The sequence below is a fragment of the Passer domesticus genome, chromosome 3 (genome assembly GCF_036417665.1).
Source record: "Passer domesticus isolate bPasDom1 chromosome 3, bPasDom1.hap1, whole genome shotgun sequence".
In the NCBI taxonomy this organism is placed as follows: Eukaryota; Metazoa; Chordata; class Aves; order Passeriformes; family Passeridae; genus Passer; species Passer domesticus.
The window spans coordinates 36,884,438-36,903,187 of NC_087476.1; the positions used below are offsets into that span (position 1 = coordinate 36,884,438).

Genomic DNA, 18,750 nt, shown 5'->3' on the forward strand with positions numbered 1-18,750 from the left:
GCAGTAAAATCTTTCCTTCTCATTTATATGCATTTTGCATGGCTTCAGTTGCCAGGCATTTCTCCTAAGCTAATTTCTATGGTTGCTAGTGCACAAATACATACACAGGGACCCCTAAAAGACTTGTGGAAGAAGTCAAATTTGGACAACTGGCCAAAAAGAGTCTTCAGAATTTTCTCAAAGGGAGGAAATATTAAAAATCTGGTGTCAAATTATCTGTTAAGGGCTTTGCTTCTTGCTCTGGGGGAGTGGGCAGTGCAGGACTGTCTGATCCTTGGCTGCTTGCAAAGGGAGGGCTGGGGCACACATTCCATGCCATGCAGTCCCCATCTCTTCAGTGCTGCAGGAGGAGCCAAGAGGTGGGGGCACACCTGAGAGCTGGGCACATCCCTCTGTCTTGGTATGGAGGGGACTTTGCCTGTGGCTGCCACGGGCACGTGGCTCCTGTGTGAAACCCTGGCCAAGGACCAGCTGATAACACACATGGCCAGAACTGAGCACAATCTTCTAGCCAAAATGGCTACACCACCTGCAGCACACCACCTCTCATGACTGCCTATGGCTGCTGGGGTCCCACCCCTTCTGGCAGAGGATTGTTGCCACATTTCTCTTCACAGAGAAAAGCAAGGCGCAATTCTTCCCAAGGGTTTCTGAGATTCATTCTCTGAACTTCAGAGAAAGGGAAAACACAATGCTTATCACTTGCTGTGCCTGTGTTGTGCCGAAGTAGAATGCAATATGGAGATTGTTTATCCAAAGTGAGGATATTTTTTTCCCTTGGCCTATCAGGGCCAGGAGTGTGTGTTGGATTGTCAGCTGACAGTCACGAGAATCAGACATGAGTGCAGTCTGTGCAGTTGTGTGCAGAGTGAGTGCGTGGCAGAGTCAGTTTAGATGCAATGTATGTAGTATAATAAAGTAATTAATCAGCCTTCTGATAAGCTGGAGTCAGATGCATCATTCTCTTCCTTTGTCTGGGGCACCCTTGCTTTGATATAGGACAACATATTTTGCCCAAATCAAGGAGTGCCACATGATGATGTGTGATTCCCAGGCACTGAGTGCCTTGGGAAATTTGGTTCCCCTCACCCTTGCCTCCACAGCAGGTCCTGCTCACCCAGGTAGTCACTCCTGTCCTTCCACAAGAGCTGGATGCAGAGAGTGGCACCTTTTCCATGCTTGTGCGCATTTTCCCTTCTCTCTCATCTGAAATGATAATTCCTCTGACCAGGGAAGTAATGACCCTGATACATTATTTCAAATGTCATTTGTGCAAAGAAATTAATCAGCTTAACGTGAGACTGGATTACATTTTAATTTTAATAGTGCTAAATTCTTGCTGTTTTTTAAATAAATTTTCCTGCTCTTTTACATTTCAGTTAGGCTGTACCTAGCTGTAATCTCTCCACTGTGGAAATCTGACAGACAATAACCATTATTCAGTGGTTCAGGCATCAGCCTCAGCCATGCACATTTATTTTAGTTCCATAAGTCTGCATTAGGGATAATAGCTGAGATCTGGCAACTGGGACCTTGGAACAGTTTTATCTTCCATTGGGAAGTGTCGAGACAATGTTTTCAAAGGCACAAAGCGGGAATTAAATGACAAGTTCTCATTTGTAGTCAGATGGAGATTGAGATACATATCTGCCACTTGCTCTTTTAAAAATGCGCCATTAACTGTAAAGCAATTATTAAATTTTCTTCAGTTGTGGGTTGCAGTTTTCACAAAAGGTCTCCATAGCTTATAACTGTGATTAACAGCTCCATTTCTCAAAGAGCTTTGCATACTTCAAAGTACTCACATGCTTCCACTACAGTTCTTCCACTTTTTGAAATGTTTTTTTACTTGAAATCAATTACAAATGAGGTGTTTATTCAAATCCTTTGCCACTGGGTATCAGCTTATAGGTAACAGGTTTTCAAACAGAATTAAAATCACATTTTAAAGTTCACACCAAGAAATTGACTCTTTTCCACCCTTTCCATCTGTTATTTTATTACCAGGTCTGATTACAGCAATCAGCACAGTGGATAGGACCCACTGAACAAGTTTAGCATCAGCATTGCTTGTATCCTTCTCAACACCTCCTTTTTCAGAAAAATAATGTAAGAGAACCCGTATTTTTTCCAATATCTCATTTCTTGGCCCTTGACTGACAAAAACAACCTTTATTCCATTCAACACAGTAAGTTTTCTGGGCATAATAAATAGTAATTTACATACAATATATTACAATTTCACATATGGACACTATTTAACATGGGTATACATCCCAGTGTCTTCCTTTGTTATACATTACGCTTGCACACACATTATACATATGTGCACATGTCTATATAGTTACTTTTTCTCAAATACATGATTTGGTTAGAAATACAATGGAGCCAGACCTAGAATGAGCAGAGCTGACATTTTCTCTCTTTGCAATTGGACCAAGTTGTCCAGAGAAGGCATTTTCATCAGTGACCTCAATTTGCCCAAATCTCCTGTGCACTTCTGAAAATCCTCTCCTTCAGTAGGTTCATTGTCCATCTGCTCAGTGCTTCAGAGAATTGGGTTCTAGCCATCAAACAGCATTCAGAGCCCAGCTCCAGGCACTCTCTCTCAAAACACTGGTTTTGGGATCTGGCAACTGGAAGTTAGACAATGCTCATGGAGTCCCTTGTAATCCAGAGGAAATCAAAGGTGAAATACATTGTCAATTCCACACTTCAAATATCTGTTCTAACTTCATGCCTAGCCACTGCCCTCTGAATAAACAGAAAAATACAATTCATAATGCTGACTGAAGGAGAAGACTTGGCTTCATTTGCATCTATTCTTTTAATTTGCTGTTTCAATTAATAATGAGCTTAAGTAATGCCTAAGATAGAGGAGAGGTTTTTTTTTTTTATTTAGTAGAAAAATACCCTCCTGATGGTTTCATAGGCTGACAAAAGCAGACATCAATTTCCATCAGTTATGTACGCATACAAATAAAATAACAGTAAGGTATCCTCTCCAAAAGATGACTATTAGACATTAAAACTACTGGGAATGCTAGTACAAAGACAGGACCTAAAGGACATTTTGCCATCACATAACTTCTAAGGGAACAGGAGGTGTAGTAAAAAGAAATGGCAAAGTAAAGCACCAGGACTTCCTGGGTTTTGCATGCCAGGAGGCATTATTCATCGACAGTGCTCACTTTTGGGCTGTTTGTCTACACTTATCCCTGGTTTGATATCATTGTAATGCAGGGGAGTTGTAACAGCATCATAAGACAGGAGAGATAGCTGCTCCCTTCCAGCTGGACTGGTTCAGAGGATGCATTTGAAGAACTCACTGGTAACTAATACAAAATTGGATTGCCACTGGGTGACCTGCTCAGAAATCACAGGCATGCCCCACACACGTGCTACCCAAGCCTGCTGAGCCCCTCGGCACCTTGTGAGGTAGGTGAATCCTAGTGCTCCTCACTTTCTAGATGGAGGAGCTGAGGCACTGCGAGGTCAAATGGCACGTGCCATGGGTAATGCCAAAAGCCTGGCCAAACAGGGGGGCACAGGAACCAAGTTTCTCACTCCCTGAACTCTCTGGTGGCTTCATGGTGTAGCTGCGCTGCCTTTCCCCAGCAAAGCTCCCTGCTGCCAGCTGGGACATTGGCTCCTGTTTTACGCTCAAAACAACTAATGCAGAAGAATGCACTGTTATGGCCAGGCTTTAGCCTCTCAAAAGATGAGTGGTCTATTTCTTTAATACTTTTGTGTCTTTCTTGTAGTGATCTCCACCTGTCAACATGAGAAGTATCCAGGTTTCAGCTCCATGAGCAATGAGTGGTAAATGCACTTTCCTGGTGGCTCAGGAGACGAGTAGCAGGCTAGGCAATCCTGCCCCTCAGACACTGTCATTCCTCTTTTTGCCAGCAATTTCAGGGCTGTGGTTTCTTACTTTTATGACCATACAGAACTCCATTCATGTCAGTTATTAACATGGCTGATTAAAGGGCAACATAGCCGTTCATTTTAGCTTCTCTCATCAATTTTATTTCCACAAAATCGGTGCCGTCATCAGTTTTACTTAGGCAGTAATATTTATGAGGCACAAGGGAAAACCTGGATACTGTTGACAGCGAAGAGTTGACATTTCTCTGCTACTTTCTACATCCCCTGAAATTTAGGATTTAAGAATTCCTGCTATGTAAGCAGAAAATTTCATGTGCTGACAAATAATTATGGTTACATCAGTATTTTTGTTTGCTTTTTCTTTATTCTAACCTCAGTCCTGGCTCTTCACACTTCAAGCTCTGCCCCCACTGCTCAGCTTCAGCTTGGTAAACAAGTGTTTTGATGTACATAATCTCCATAACAGCCAAAAAGTCATGGTATTTTCTTAAAATAAGGAGCACACAAACCTGAGCATCACTGTCTTGTTGCTATCATGTTTCTACATTCGGGTTTTGCTGTCAGTGTTGTTAGCAGAGGAAAGGGAGATATCATAGGATAGGAAAAGGACTGCCAAGCACATAAGCATGTTACAATGCTGTGCAGCAGCTTCAAAGGACTTACATCGACCTTAGACCCACAGTATTATCCTTGGCCATTTAATCTCTGACATGCCTCTGTTTCTGCAGAGAGGTTCTGGCAGACATGTATCCCTTTTGATCCCAAATGCCTGAACACAAGGGCATCGTGTTGACTGGGAGAGGCACATTGGGATATGCAGTTTGTCTGTGGGCTGCACTTTGTAATCTAGAAAAAAACCCTGCTGACTCAAACATACCACCTGTGCTCTGTAACCAGCCCAGCTGATCCTGGCCAGCCAGCTGTCCTAATGCTACTGATGAAGGTCCTGTCCAGACAGAAAGCAGAATCTGTACCCTTAAAGGAGGTGTTCTTCACAAAACAATGGAAAAAGCTCATGTTTACATACCAAAGAAAAAACAAAATAATTTTCTCAAAAGTAAAGGGAGAAGCACTGTCCAGACCTCCCCACACAAGTTTCATTTATTTAATTCCTTACAGCTCACATGAGCATTGTCTTTGGTTGTCCATTGCACAGCAGGCACTACCAGTGTGGTCAGCCCCAAACGAGCATCCAGCACCTTTTGGCTGTATGCTGAACACGTATTTTCAAGTATGAGAAATGGCATGTGTCATAAAGCACACGGGAGCAGGGGTGTGGGCTGGAAACCAAGCAGCACAGCAAGCTCCTCCATGAGGCCTGCACATGGAATTGCCTCCTGGGGGATGTGTCCTCCCATTTACACTTCAAAGAAGCAATACAATAATCAGGTTTCTAGCTTTGCGTCCAGATTAGACAAAAAAAAGTACCAACAAAAGAGTAGACATCTTCTGATTCAGAAGTGCCAGCATGCTTAGCTAAAGACAGACCAATATATCAAATTAAAAAATATATAGGTGCCTGGGAATATTAACCTTGAATATTTATCAATTGCATGAGTGTTCTGGATGATGCGCAAGCCCACGTGGCCCTTCAGGCCTCTCTTCCTTGATGAATTAGATTCATTGCTCATAGCTAAATGCACAACCATCTTTTCTGGTTTTTCCTCTTCTGGTACCATCTGGTTTCTTGTATACCCTGCCAGGCTGTTGGCATCAGATTCACTGTAGTTTCCATCCAGCATCATAGTTTTCGAGTGAGGTATTCCACACGAACATGAAAACTAGAGACATAAACAAGAAATATAGCTGAATATTGGAAACACTTGTAAGCAACCAAAATTATGCCTTTCTCTTAACAGACAGCTTGTAAACAGTTGAGTTCAAAATTTTGATTGAGATATTTTAAGTTTCTCTTTGAACAAAAATATCTTATTTTCTTTTGCATGTTTTCAAAAGGAAGAAACAGGATTTATCTCCACTGCTTGGACAAACAGCTTCAGAAAATATTAGAAAAATGTTTTAGCAGACATATAGTCTAAGCAAAATGTTTTCTTAGGTAGCTGTTGTTCAGCCTTACTGTCTTGAGATTCCTTATTATTCATTCTTTCAGTTTATAAATATTCATGGACAAGATGCAGTTTAATCTGTGGAAATGGCTTATCCAGTACATGTTACAGGAAAAAAAAGGCCAAGTTCTGGTTTTACAGATACACATGCTTTCTTTATAAATCTGATTTTAAACCAAGCAGAGGGCCAGCTAAAAGCATAATGTCAAATCCCAGCTCAGTTGGAGCTAATAACAAAGCTTGTATTGACTTCAACACCACCAGCATGCATCCCACAAGTCTAAAAAAATCCAATGCATACAGATAGAATTTTGAATAGGAAATGCAGTCTTTGACCATTCAAAACCTTCAGTTTTCCTGTCCTAGCAATACGGATTATGTATTTACATGCAATGAAAATGGACTCAAAACATCCTTTCTGTTAAGTGTTCCTGTCTCTGATTTCTCACAGGCCAATTTCCTTACCCAATAATACTCCACCAACTTTGATGCATGGGTTTTCCAAGAACTTGTTTTCAAGGATATGTTCAGCTAAAACAAATGTATATATCTGAATAGATGTATATGTAAAAATTTATATACAATCAATATGTAATATTCAGGATGCCAATGGAAAACCCTGCAGTCAAAGTTTTCCTTCAAATTATTTAAACAAGAGATCACATTGCTTATTGAAAACCTTAAAAACAACCTAAGGATTGTTTTCTGTGTTCTTGGCATAACCAAAAGATTTGGTATCAGCAGGTTATGTTCAGAAAAACATGCCAAGTTAGTAGCCTTCTTACTTTACTTTTTTTGATCACTCCATGAGTACAACTGAATATCAATTGAGTTTTAAGACATATTTTATTCTAAGCAGGCATACTTTGAAAAACCCACAGCCCCAAACTAACAAAACCAAACCAAAACAGAACAAAACCAGAGTGCAGCTCCCGAAAAAGGACTGCTGTGATTTAACTGGAGCTGACAAATAAGCATCATACAGTTGCTCACTCAACCCACCTTCCCCACTGAACTCCGGAGGGTTGTGGAGAAGAATCAAATGTAAAACTTGTAGATTGAGATAAGAGTAGTTCAATAACTGAAATGTGTTCTATGGTGGGGAATATCCCTTTGGCTCATTTGGTCACCTGTCCTGGTCATGTTCCCTCCCAACTTTTTTATTTACCTCCTCACTGGCAGAGCATGAGACACAAATACATCCTTGACTCAGGATAAACACAATTTAGCAACAACATCAGTGTGTTACAATATTATTCTCACAATGAATTCAAAACACAGCACTGTACCAGCTACTGAAAAGAAACTAACTCTATGGCAGCCCAAACCAGAATAATGCCAAACAACAAAAAAAAACACAGGGGAGAATTACACATCAGGCTCTTTATCATGAACTGACAGGTCCAGGCGATGGTGGCTGCATGCGAGGGACAGCAGCTACAATAAAAGCTCATTGCTGCAGGACTCAGCAGAGAAAGCAATTCTGCAGATCTACTGTCAGCCCCCAGGTCCAATTAGAGTTCCCATGGCTTCATGCACATTTGATGACAAGAGAGCCTGACGTGTTAGAAACCCACCTCCACAGAGCCTAAAATTACTCTCAACCTCGCATGGACACGTACACACAGAGGTGCATACAGGTAATTTCATCCGGCAGGACTTTTAGCCTGTGTCTGCAATAATAATTCAAAGACTGTCAAAGAGCCTCCTTGGACATGGGAATGCAGCTGACAGTACCATTAAAGTGTCAGAAAGGTCTCTGGCCTCTCTCAGCCCAGCAAGCACTGAAAAGTTCCCAGGTATGGGCTGGGAATAAGCATGGGGCCACAGACCTTTTGCCACAGGCATTTCCCAGCAGCTCCTGTGATCTTCAGGGGGAGATGGTTTAGTTTTAGATGCTGCATGTCTTTGTCCCTGGCACATTTACTTTCTTACTGTAGACATAACATAGAGCTCTCTTCTGGCAGCCTTACATGTTCATACTAAAACTTTTGGGGTCTTTCATAGGAGAGCAGCATTGGCTGACAAGATCTACAGTTACTGTGAGAAATGTCTCAAATAATGCTTCTTCTTCAAATAATACTATTTATTATCTCTGTTCCCATTTCCCCTACTGAAGAATAATGTGGTCACATGTTGAAGACTGGGTACAATATTTTCCCTTGTGGAGTATAAAGGCATTTGCTGAATATAGAATTCAATGCACAAGACTCAATAAAGGTCAGATTTATGATATAAATAACAAGCTACACCATCACTGGATGTGGCAAAACATTCCAGAAAAATTAGCAGCAAATTAACAAACCCTCTTAAGTCCATTTCATCCATCCAGTAGAGTTAAAAATAAAGAAGATTTTTCATCTTAAAAAAAATATAAAAAGGTTTGTTCTAGGCAAGTCAAACTTAGCAAGGATATTTCTTGTTACTTCCCATGACCTGCCAAGACACCATATTCTTTGGATATGGGATGCCTGAGGAGGGCTGGCTAAAATGCCACAGACCACTGCTCACATGCAGCAAGTCAGACTCACTGGAGTCACTGTGCTTGCACAGAGCATCTCTGCCTTGGGTTGCAGAGAACTGCTGGGCCCCAGGGAGGGCCTAGGAGGGCCGTAGATAAATTAAGATACTCAGAAGCTGCTCAAGCAGCTTTCCAGAATCATAATGCTGTTGAGAAGGCCTTGAAGACGGGTAAAATTTCACCCCAGAAGTCTGGTAAATTTATCCAACTGTTTTTTTTAATTTATCTAATTACATTTTTTACAGTGTGCCAACTGAGAAAGGTGCTGGGCTGTTATGGGGCTTGTGCTGTTCTTCAAGAAAGTCATAGGGAGAAAAGGAAGGGAAAGAGAAGGACATGCAAAGCCAAAAGAGTTGTTCATAGAGGGAAATAGCTTAAATTGTATTAAAGATGACGTCTGCATTGGCATTTCCAACAAGGTTATACAAATTTCTCCAGGAGTCAAAGATAGTAGGTTACGTATTACCAGTAGACTACTGTGGTGAGTTCCCAGCAGGAAGAAAGAAACTGTAAAATATGGTGGTGTCCTGGGTGTATAGAAAAAACTGAGCACAAAGAAATGAAAAAAACTGAAAAACTGTGACCAAAAAAACCAGTGACTGAAAAAATTTAGTTCCAATCCTTAGTGCTCAAAAGGCAATGGTGTTTTGTTAAGCACAAAGAAGGGCTTAGAGGTCTGTAAGACACCTCAGGCAGGAAAGGACTTCAGGGCATCTCCAGTCCTATGTCCTGCTCATAGCAGGGCCAATATGGTCAGGAGGTATCAGGTCTTGAAACACTCCAGGGATGCAGGATAAGACCTTTTATAGCACATTAAGAAGTACAAACACAGACTGACTGTTGTTTGTGCTGGGTGATGGGGAACACCTCCACTATTACATCTGTTAAATCCAGTTTCCAGAATAATGCTGCCTATAGAGGAAGGAAACTAATTCGCACCAAATAAGACCTTTAGTTTATTAAACAAGAATTGTGGCAGCTGCAGTGAAGTATCAGATTTTATACTTTCCCCTCCTGCCATTCCCTCACATTTCCAGGTTGCACTCTTTCCCAGTTCAGATCACACTCTCTACTCTGATGTTTCTACGAAGATCCATAAGATCCAATCCTGTTTTTCTGTGTTAGCAATTCAGCCTGAGGTGAAGTGGTCTAAACAGACCCAATTACACACATGGTTGTCAATGTTTTCCCATTAACAGACAGTCAATAGAAAGACCAGATCAGCTGTAAGGGAAAAAAAAAATGAATAAGTGGATGACAAAAGTGTTTCTCACCCTCTCCCGCAGCTTCCTCTCCTTCCGCTCTTGCACCGTTGTCAGGTAATTCACAGCTGCGTATTCCAGCACCGAGAGGAAGACAAACACAAAACTGACCCACAGGTAAATGTCCACTGCTTTGATGTAGGAAACACGAGGCATGGAGGCATTCACCCCAGTGATGATCGTGGACATGGTCAGCACAGTGGTTATCCCTGGAAAGAACCAAGAGAAAGAAATGTTATTGATTGATACAGTCCATAAGGGATTTTGTCTCTACAAAAACAGAAATTATGGCCTACATGATGCTCTGAAAGATATTCAGTATGAGACAAATATGTGTAAAGTGTCTCTTCTGCTAATGCAGAATTGTTCCCCTGCCTACATTTTTGTGCTCACAATGGGTTGAATTTTGAGGAGCAATGAAGCAGTCAACATTTTGCATTTAAGAAACAGCATTTAACTCCCTTCTTAAACTGCAGGGTTTAAACACAATGCTATTAAAACATATTTTTACACACCTAATCCTAAGATCAGGTCTGCTAAGACTAGTGGTGACAAGGACTCTTGTTTTCTAGCTGTACCATTCTGTGTTGCAGCTTCATTTTTAAGACCACACCACTCTCTGTCCTGAGCTACATGTAAGTGAGGAAGATTGCTAAATGATGAAGGACTTAAAGTGCAAGTTATTCATTGTATTAATCACCAGATAAAACCATCATTTGCTTGCACAATGTCTTCAACCATCAAAAGGAACAGTTCCCTTTCCTGCCAAAGCCTTCACATTCAAAGCTTTTCACTCAGCCATGGCTTGTTGCAGTGGTTCTCACCCAAAGAAACCCTGGCAGGAACTGCTCGTCGGTCGATCCAGAAGGACACCCAGGACAGCATGACCATGAGAGTGGCAGGGAAGTAGGTTTGGAGCAGGAAGAAGAAGATGTGTCGGCGTAACGTGAAGTTTATATAGAGGCGATTGTACCAGCCTTTGAGAGAGGAGGAAAGCCAGAATCAGGGAGAACAGCCTGGACAGCAGGCACAGAGAGACAAGACCTTTCTTTGGTTCTTTTATTTCTAAGACTAGTAAAACAAGAAACTGAGTTTTCAAACAGACTGTGGAGACTATACTTCAATGACATCATCCCAAGACCCCCCTCAAAAGCAGTGAATACAGTATTAACTGTATTAACATACATTATTAACATGTATTAACATACATGTATGACATTAGAAAAGCTCAATACCTGTGCTACTGTAGAAAGCCAGTCTTGATGTGGTGTGGAATTTTTGTATCAAAAACTGAGACAAAGAAATTTTTTCATCAGTTTTCAGAGATTCATTTCCATTTTTCCAATACAGCATCAGGTCTTCATCAGTGTAAGCATCTTAGGGAAAGAAGAAATACAATGTGATGAGACTTTAGCTTAGCGGTTCAATAAAAGTTAATACATCCAGTCTTTGGCATGAACTAATGCCACAAATAAGTTTGCCAACAACAAAGGAGCTCAAAAGATCTTGTCATATAATATACCATGACAACAACAAAACTCTGGATTCAAGAAAACAAATCCTCTTTTTACTTTGCATTAATGACAGTTAGAATGGTACTCTTCTGAACATCACAGACTAAAAAGAGATAATAGCTCAGGAAATAATCATGGGTAAAACACCTTAATTTAGAGGAAGGAGGAAGTGTGGACACTTCAAACTATCTTAGAATGATAAAAGCAAAAGGGACAGATGAGAAGCAAAAGAAATATGTTAAAACTATAAATGAAAAACCTATTGTTCACTAAGTAACAGGGATGGGAAATGAGAAGAGGGTTATCAAGATCATCAGGGACAGGAGCACACGGCTTAGGGACAGGAGGTTGGGGAAACAGGGCTTGTTCAGCTGGGAGAAGAGCAGTCTGTGGTGGGGTCCAGCTGCTGCACTGCTGACCCTTGTGGAGAAGGTGGCAGAAGCCTTTTCGCAGATGGCCTGACAAAATGGAGAATGAAAAGACAAGAGGCAAAGGCTGCAAGTCTCAGCAAAGGATTGTTCTCAAGCAGATAAAAGGAAACATTTTCAGGATCAGAGCTGTCAAATATTTGAGCTGTTGCACGTTGTGGAACCTGAATTACCTTGCTCAAAACCCAAATGGACACAGCTCCAAGCAGCCCATCATTAAGAACTCCCTGCTCTCAAAGGGTATTGGAGCACCTGACCTCAAGGTCAGTGAAAATTATCCTCTGATTCTGTTTTTTGCAGAGGAAAATTCAGATAAATAACTGGGAGGACCTCAAAACAACCAGATATTAGTGTTGCCATACACTGGAGAAAATCTACAAAAAAATTCTACTGTTCACATTGCTTTCTCCACCAAAGAAGCTGAGCCCAGATCACAGTGTTTGTAGATCAGGATTATGTCATAGGATGTTTGTCTTGCAGCACAAGGACTAGATATGCAATAATGCTGAGTCAACAGGACTCTTAGTAACTCTGATAAATTATTATTTCAGGCTCTAAAATAGACAGTATTCTGCAACGTGTTCAGTGAAATGTTTGTGCAGCCAGCCATAGAGAACATCTAACTAGAAACACGGATCAAACGTACAGCTTTCCAGCTCCAGAGAACATGTCTGAGAGTCCAGGGGGAAGTGGCTGAAGTCCATGTTGCACATTGCTGTCACTGTGACCCTAGAAATCAAAAATGAGAAAAGCTGGTTTCTATGAGGAGCAATCGAGAGAATATTATCACAGATAATTCTGCAGCTTTTCAGCCAGAAATATTGCATCATGTCTGCAAAAAAATCCACAGGAAAATGCCTATTTATTCTACATGTTCAAGCTAGATGGATTATACACAGAAACTCCAAAAATGCAATTTCAATATCAAGGAACTAAAGCTCTATTTTGGATGTTACTGTTATACTAATGTCAGTAGAGATATTACCACTGTGTTTTATATCCAACTATTTGTCTACAAGACTGCAATGTAAAGCAACTTCAAGACTTACATTTGAATATTCCCTTAGGTGCAGTTTAATTAAAGTTTCCATATTTTCCTCACTGCTCAGTTTCCTCCAAAGTCACCCCCAAAATGACCCAAGCCTGAGGAATATGACCATCTTTATTGCAAGCAAAAAAATTCCTTCAGTGCATATATTATTAAGGCAAAAGCAGTTTCCTACATCTCGGTAAACCCTTTTAATGTGAGGGGTGTTTTTCTGTGGCAGGGGTTGTAAAATGGGTGCAGGGGTTGTAAAATGAGTGCAGCTGGTTTTCAGCAAGAGAGATTTGGTTAAGTTCTTATCTTAGCTAAAAAGCTGCAGCAATCACAGCTCCAGTTTTTAAACTAGTCCAGTTGTGCACAATGTTACATAAGAAATTTTCCAGTGGGTCAGTGAACTTTCTCTTGCAGACGGATTTGCAGTGGAGCTCCCGATTTAGGAGGGGCAAATCAGCTGTGACTCATCGTTTCAGAGACCAACATACGTTGGTTGTGACCATTTTCTAGATGCATTGCAGATGTTGATAAAGGACTTTTCCTCTGTTCCAGGGATTGTGATCCAAATCCTACCCTGACCTACACGCTCATCATCCCTGGAAGGTACATGCTGTTCATTTTGACTACAAACTACAGCAAAATCTCACCATATGAGCAAAATTTAAAGAAGGTTTTGGGGATGTGCTCCAGAAGGTATGGAGCACATCCCCAATGATGGCCTCCCCTAACTGTGTGTAGCATTTAAGCATTGTATAACTCAGTCTTATTAAATTGTGTTATTTTCTTTCTCCAGCATCACCTGTACTGTGGCACAACCTGTGGTCAATAACAGTTTGTTAGTCAGGGGCAGAGCAGAACCTTGGCTCATCAGTATGATATTCCTCAATTAGAGTGCAGGTGGTTTTGAAAGCCCAAGGCCAAAACAAGAATGAAATGTTCCCCAGTGCACTGCCAACCCCATGCAGACATCTCAAGATATCTGAGGACATTCCCAGCACCACTGGACACCCATGCTTTTTCAGCTGGATACTGTTCTGAGTGTTCTAAACACCACCAGGCCCAAATGCCATGGAGATTTTCTTTCTCCTTGGATTTTACGTATCAAATTATCAATTTAACAATTGTGCAATCGGCTGTGGTTAACTCACAGGCTTCTCTCTTGTGGGTAACATCAGAAAGTCACATCACCTCCTCAACAGACCACAGAAGCAAACTTAATAGAAAACCTTTCAAAGTTTTTGAAAATCATTTTACCATAGCTAAAGCAAATAAGTTCCAGAAAGATCCTAGAACAGAAATCCTTAGCTACAAAATATTTAAAGGTCACTGTAAACACAGAAAATGTTTTCTGTCCTGGGGAAATTTCCATTTTTTTGGGCTCTTGAGCTTTTCTCCTCTGGCAGTGTGTTTTTCTCTGCTTCTCTTTTTTTCATTTTTCTGAAGGAAATTAAATCTGCTGGGAAGCTGATGTGAGCAGTCATAAAGGTGGGCTGGTTAGAAGGGGAAACTACTGAGCAAAAAACTGTCAGATGAAAAATATGGACAGAGAAAGGCTTGCCATCTTGGGAACAAGACAAATCCTTGAGAAGCACAGCTGGTCTCTTTGACATGCAGATAGGGTACCTAGAAACTGGAGACATCCTGAAATACCATCAATAACTGCCAAAAAAAGGTGCTTTAACAAGCATTTTATTGTAAGAAAAGGTGGGAAATTATCTTGAAAATAAAAAAGGGTCTGAGAGAACAGAAAACATCATTATCTATTGGCCGTTACAGGTGAAAAATGAAAATTACCAGCATCTATTGCCTCTTCAAAGTGGTGGCATCCTGCACCCTCTTAACTCTCTGGGTATAAGGATGCCATAATTTGTATCCAAAATGAAGCCGTCCTCTGAGACCTTTCCATGCAGCACACACTTTTGTGCTCCTTATAAGGTTGAATTCAGCGCATGAACTTTCTACCAGCTCTTGGACTCCACCAAGGACTCCTGGCTGACTCCACACCCTGTGACTCAGAGCATCTCTGAAATGAGACACTGTTGTCTCACTGGTCCCCTCTGAGCCCACTTTGGAGGCTGTTTCAGTTTGTCCTTCCATCTGTTGGATGATCTGGATCACTTGATGGTGGTATCACTTGATACCACTTCTGTGCACCCACACAAGCAACCTGTCCCAAGTGTACCTGAGGGCATATTGTGGATGAGCTGCTCCACCAATATAAAGTAACCTGTAACAGGAAATACCCTAGTTCATAATTGGCTGTTGACACATGATTGGTAGATGCTAGATTACTGATTGCTGACAGCAATTTGCAATAGAGTGATATGGATATACAGTCACTTTATTAATCATGGGTGTAGTTGCCAGTGGTGATTTTGGGGTAGTTTGCTTGCTAGAGGTGATTTTTGTGGTATTTTTGATAATCTGTAAAAAGGTAGAGAAGTTTAGAGGATTAAGCCTCCATGTCCTTGTGCATTACAGAATCCTGGAAACCCACAGTCACGATCCGTGTACACCCGCAGGATGGATAACCCTCCAGGTCATGACAGGCATCCCTCAGGATTCTTCCAGCCAACAAATCTACTAGAAAACCAGGATGCCTTTAATATTGCCATTTCAGCTTCAAGAAACCTAAACATTTACATCAACAGGAAAGCAGAACAACTGAAAAAAATTCTAGACAAACAAGAAGGAAAATAGGATAATTATAGAGGTCACCATCTGGTATTTCAGCAGCTTCCAGTTTAATCACACACTGACCCTGGGATGAACATTGCTGCTTGACTAAGCCCTCCACTGACTGCAAAGAGTTGGGGGCATGCTTCCCCAGGAGGAGATTACCCTGTTACTGCCCACAGCATGGTTTCTCAGAGTTTCCTGCAAAGCATTTTGTACTGGACACACTTTTTTGTCCCTGTTAATCTGAAAACAGGGCTCTGCATCAGCAGTGAGAGTAGCAGGATTGGCAGTAGCAATCCTGATGATCACCAAAGTCAAGCCTAGAGCAAAACTGGGAGCAAAGCCCCGGGGATGCTCAGGGGAAGCAGGGCTGCTCTGTTACCTCATGCTGTAGAGGACATGCCCATCGGGGAACACTCGCAGCATGATGTTGTCCGTGGTGGTGTCATGAATGAAGGACCTCTTGGAATGCACAAAGAAGACATCAGGCACCCAGATCTTCTTCACCAGCCTGCCATCAAAGGTCATGCTCTTGTTGTTGGTGCTGGGAAACGAGAGACGCTCATCCTTCCAGTAGTGCCTTAAGTACAAGGTCATAGTGAAATCCTTCAAAATAGGGAAGAGAACAATAAAGGAAGAGAGTTCTGTCAGTGCTGCGCTCTACAACTAGGGCACACCAGAAAGAAAACTCACTCCCACCTGATAGATGAGATCTCTCCACTCTCAACTCCTGATTCTTTCCTAGGTCAATGTTCTCTGTCAGTAGATTTTCCCAACAAAATAATTTCAACCAAAACAAAGCATAGCCTAATAATGACTTTATTACAGTACCCAGTAATGTTCAGTCCCAAACAGGATATAAACATGCCCCAAGAGAAGCAACGCTATGCAGAAATGATTCTTCAATTCTGGCAAAATTATCTTAGAGGACTATGGTAGCAGTATGATGATCAAGAGGAAAACCTGAAAGTTAGTTCAATGGTCAGGCTAAACACTAAGCAATTTATCCCCAAAAGTACTAAACCAGGACACAGTGACAACCAGTTACCCTAACTCTCTGCTTCAAAGGGCTGTCTCACAACAGCCATGCATTTCCAGTAGGTTTTTCATTAATTTGTCAGAGAAGGCTCTGGTGCCAGACCTCACCTTGCTGCCCAGCACAGACCTCTCTGACCATGGCAGAGACTGGCCAGGGGGACACTTCTGCTCACCCACCTGCAAGTCCCCACCTTATCAGACTGGTCCCAGGCTCCCTCACTGCTTATCCCAGGGATGCTGCCAGCTCCTGTTCCCTACTGGACACTGGCCACCTTCCCCTTACATCTACAGTCCCAAAGAAACACTTCCAGCAACTACTGCCACTGGCAGAGCTTAGGTTGCATCCCAGCTAGAAGAATCAGCCTCGGGGGCTGGACATCAAGCTCATCAGTTTGACTAGAGCTGGGAAAAAGGGAACCAAGGAAGAGGCACAACTTCTGGTTTCTTAGGAGTCAGTGCAAGTTATGGTAGAAGTCAGAAAAGGAATAAAGAAGAACCTGGCAATTTAGGGTTTCCAGTTGCCTGGCCATGACATGAGATAGAGGGACATGGGGCTGCAGGAGAGGAGGACCATTCTCATGTTCAACTCCAGCCAGCACCTCAGTACAACACAGACACTTGCTCATTCCTCTCTCCCACCACCTCCAGCCAATCTTATGGGGAGTAGACTTAGAAGAAGCTGTGTTGAGATAAAAACAGTTTAGAAATTGAAATAAATAGTAATAAGAAGAATAATGAAAGGAAGATGAAAAGATATAGAGAGGCAAAACTCCAGAGAAACAAGCGATGCACAATGTAGTTGCTGACAGATGCCCAGCATGTCCTCCAGCAGTGATCCACCCCTCCCAGCCAACTCCCCACATTTATACACTGGGCAAGATGTTCTGTAGTGTGGAATATCCCTTTGGCCAGTTCAGGTCAGCTGTCCTGGCCGTGCTCCCTCCTGGCTTCTTGTGCCCCTCCTCAGGAGCAGAGCAGGAGACACTGGAAAGTCCTTGACTCAGGGTAAGCACTGCTGAGCCACAACAAAAGCACTGTGTTATCAGTATCATTCTCAGACTAAATCCAAAACATAGCACTGTACCAGCTACTAAGAAGAAAATTGGCTCTATCCAGGCAAAACCAGGACAGCCAGGCAGCCTGAGGCTGTGGCTGCAAAATGCCTCTGGGCAGCTCCATCATCAGAGCACAGGGGAACGGGGACCAGGCAGGCACCCTCAGCATTGCTTACAACCACTGTAGAGGAGGGAGAAGAGACTGTCTGAAGGCACAACACAAGAGGGAACTTACTGCTTTCCACCCCTCTCCCTGTCCTAAAAGACTGGAGCTTCTCATCTTTCACCTTCAGCCCCTTTCTGTCTCCAAAGAGCCAACACAGCGGCCCCTGCAATGGCCAACTCTTCTCTCTCTCCAGCGGCCAACACGGTGCACCAAATGCTGCCAACACAAAGTGGCAGCTGACAACACCTTCTAAGTATGAAATCCAGCTTAAGGAGGCTTTGCCATGACATGATTCAAAAGAGGCAGTGTGCTGACTGCTTGTTCCTTTCTAACCAGCACACACACTATTTACAAGCAAGAAAAGGGGTTTATTTCAGCACCAACAAATAGGAAAGTCCCTCGGAAAACAAGGTTTTACAGCAAATTGGGAGAATGATAGTACATGCCAGAGGCACAGCCAATGAGTCTACACAAGCACCTCAATTTTGGCAGCCTATTTCATGTTTGTTCCAAGCTCCAGGCAGCCTCAAGAGCATGTCCTGCTACTGCACACAGCAGCAGCCCATCCACACCAACCAGACAGGCACCAGTTTTAAACCCACATGCCTTTAAACAGCCCCTGGCTGCTCTCACTGTCATGCACAGCCTTGCAGATACAGTGGGTTGGGGCTGGTGATGCTTCAGTCTGGTCTTTCTTTGGGGCACCAGGTACCTCCTCAAGCAGTGACAGGTAAGGCCTGCCCAGCCCAGGGCACCTGATTTTCAAGGCCACTTCAGAGCAGCTTGAAACAAGCCCTGCCTGCAGCTCTGCCCTGCCTGCAATGAGGAGCCAAGGAGGGCACCCTGCTGCAGGCACAGCCAGCCCCAGTCTCCTGGCCATGCAGAGAGCTTGCTGCCCACTCTCCTCCCTGCAAACACCCAAGCTGGGACAGTCTGTTGGAAGAACACACCAACATAACTCAACTGGGAGAACATTGTTCCACCCCAAATATATGTCAGCAACTGCTGCAGAAAAGTACTTGTCATGAGCTGGGAAAATAGGAGCTATTGACAGCCAAGGGAGAGAACTGACCTCCAGGACTTCTGACAGGCAA

At 42.5% G+C, this 18,750-nt stretch overlaps 1 protein-coding gene and 1 long non-coding RNA gene across 3 annotated transcripts in view; one reads left to right on the top strand and one right to left on the bottom strand.

Annotated features, from left to right (window-relative positions):
• LOC135296389 (uncharacterized) overlaps nucleotides 1-18,467 on the top strand; it is a 44,657-nt gene extending 26,190 nt beyond the window's left edge. The window contains exons 2-3 of the long non-coding RNA XR_010358454.1: nucleotides 13,271-13,321; nucleotides 15,200-18,467. This is a non-coding gene — a long non-coding RNA (uncharacterized LOC135296389). The remainder of the gene's footprint in view (nucleotides 1-13,270; nucleotides 13,322-15,199) is intronic.
• The window catches only part of LOC135296385 (gamma-aminobutyric acid receptor subunit rho-2), a 34,298-nt gene continuing 17,134 nt past the window's right edge, over nucleotides 1,587-18,750 (bottom strand). The window contains exons 4-9 of one of the 2 annotated variants that reach the window (XM_064412637.1): nucleotides 15,780-16,003; nucleotides 12,326-12,408; nucleotides 10,973-11,113; nucleotides 10,562-10,714; nucleotides 9,750-9,946; nucleotides 1,588-5,669 (exon numbers count right to left, since the gene is read on the bottom strand). In XM_064412637.1, the coding sequence (XP_064268707.1) occupies nucleotides 5,361-5,669; nucleotides 9,750-9,946; nucleotides 10,562-10,714; nucleotides 10,973-11,113; nucleotides 12,326-12,408; nucleotides 15,780-16,003 (1,107 nt within the window). In that variant the 3' untranslated portion in view covers nucleotides 1,588-5,360. Of the gene's footprint in view, nucleotides 5,670-9,749; nucleotides 9,947-10,561; nucleotides 10,715-10,972; nucleotides 11,114-12,325; nucleotides 12,409-15,779; nucleotides 16,004-18,750 lie in introns of both variants that reach the window. The other variant, XM_064412638.1, reaches the window with a different exon arrangement.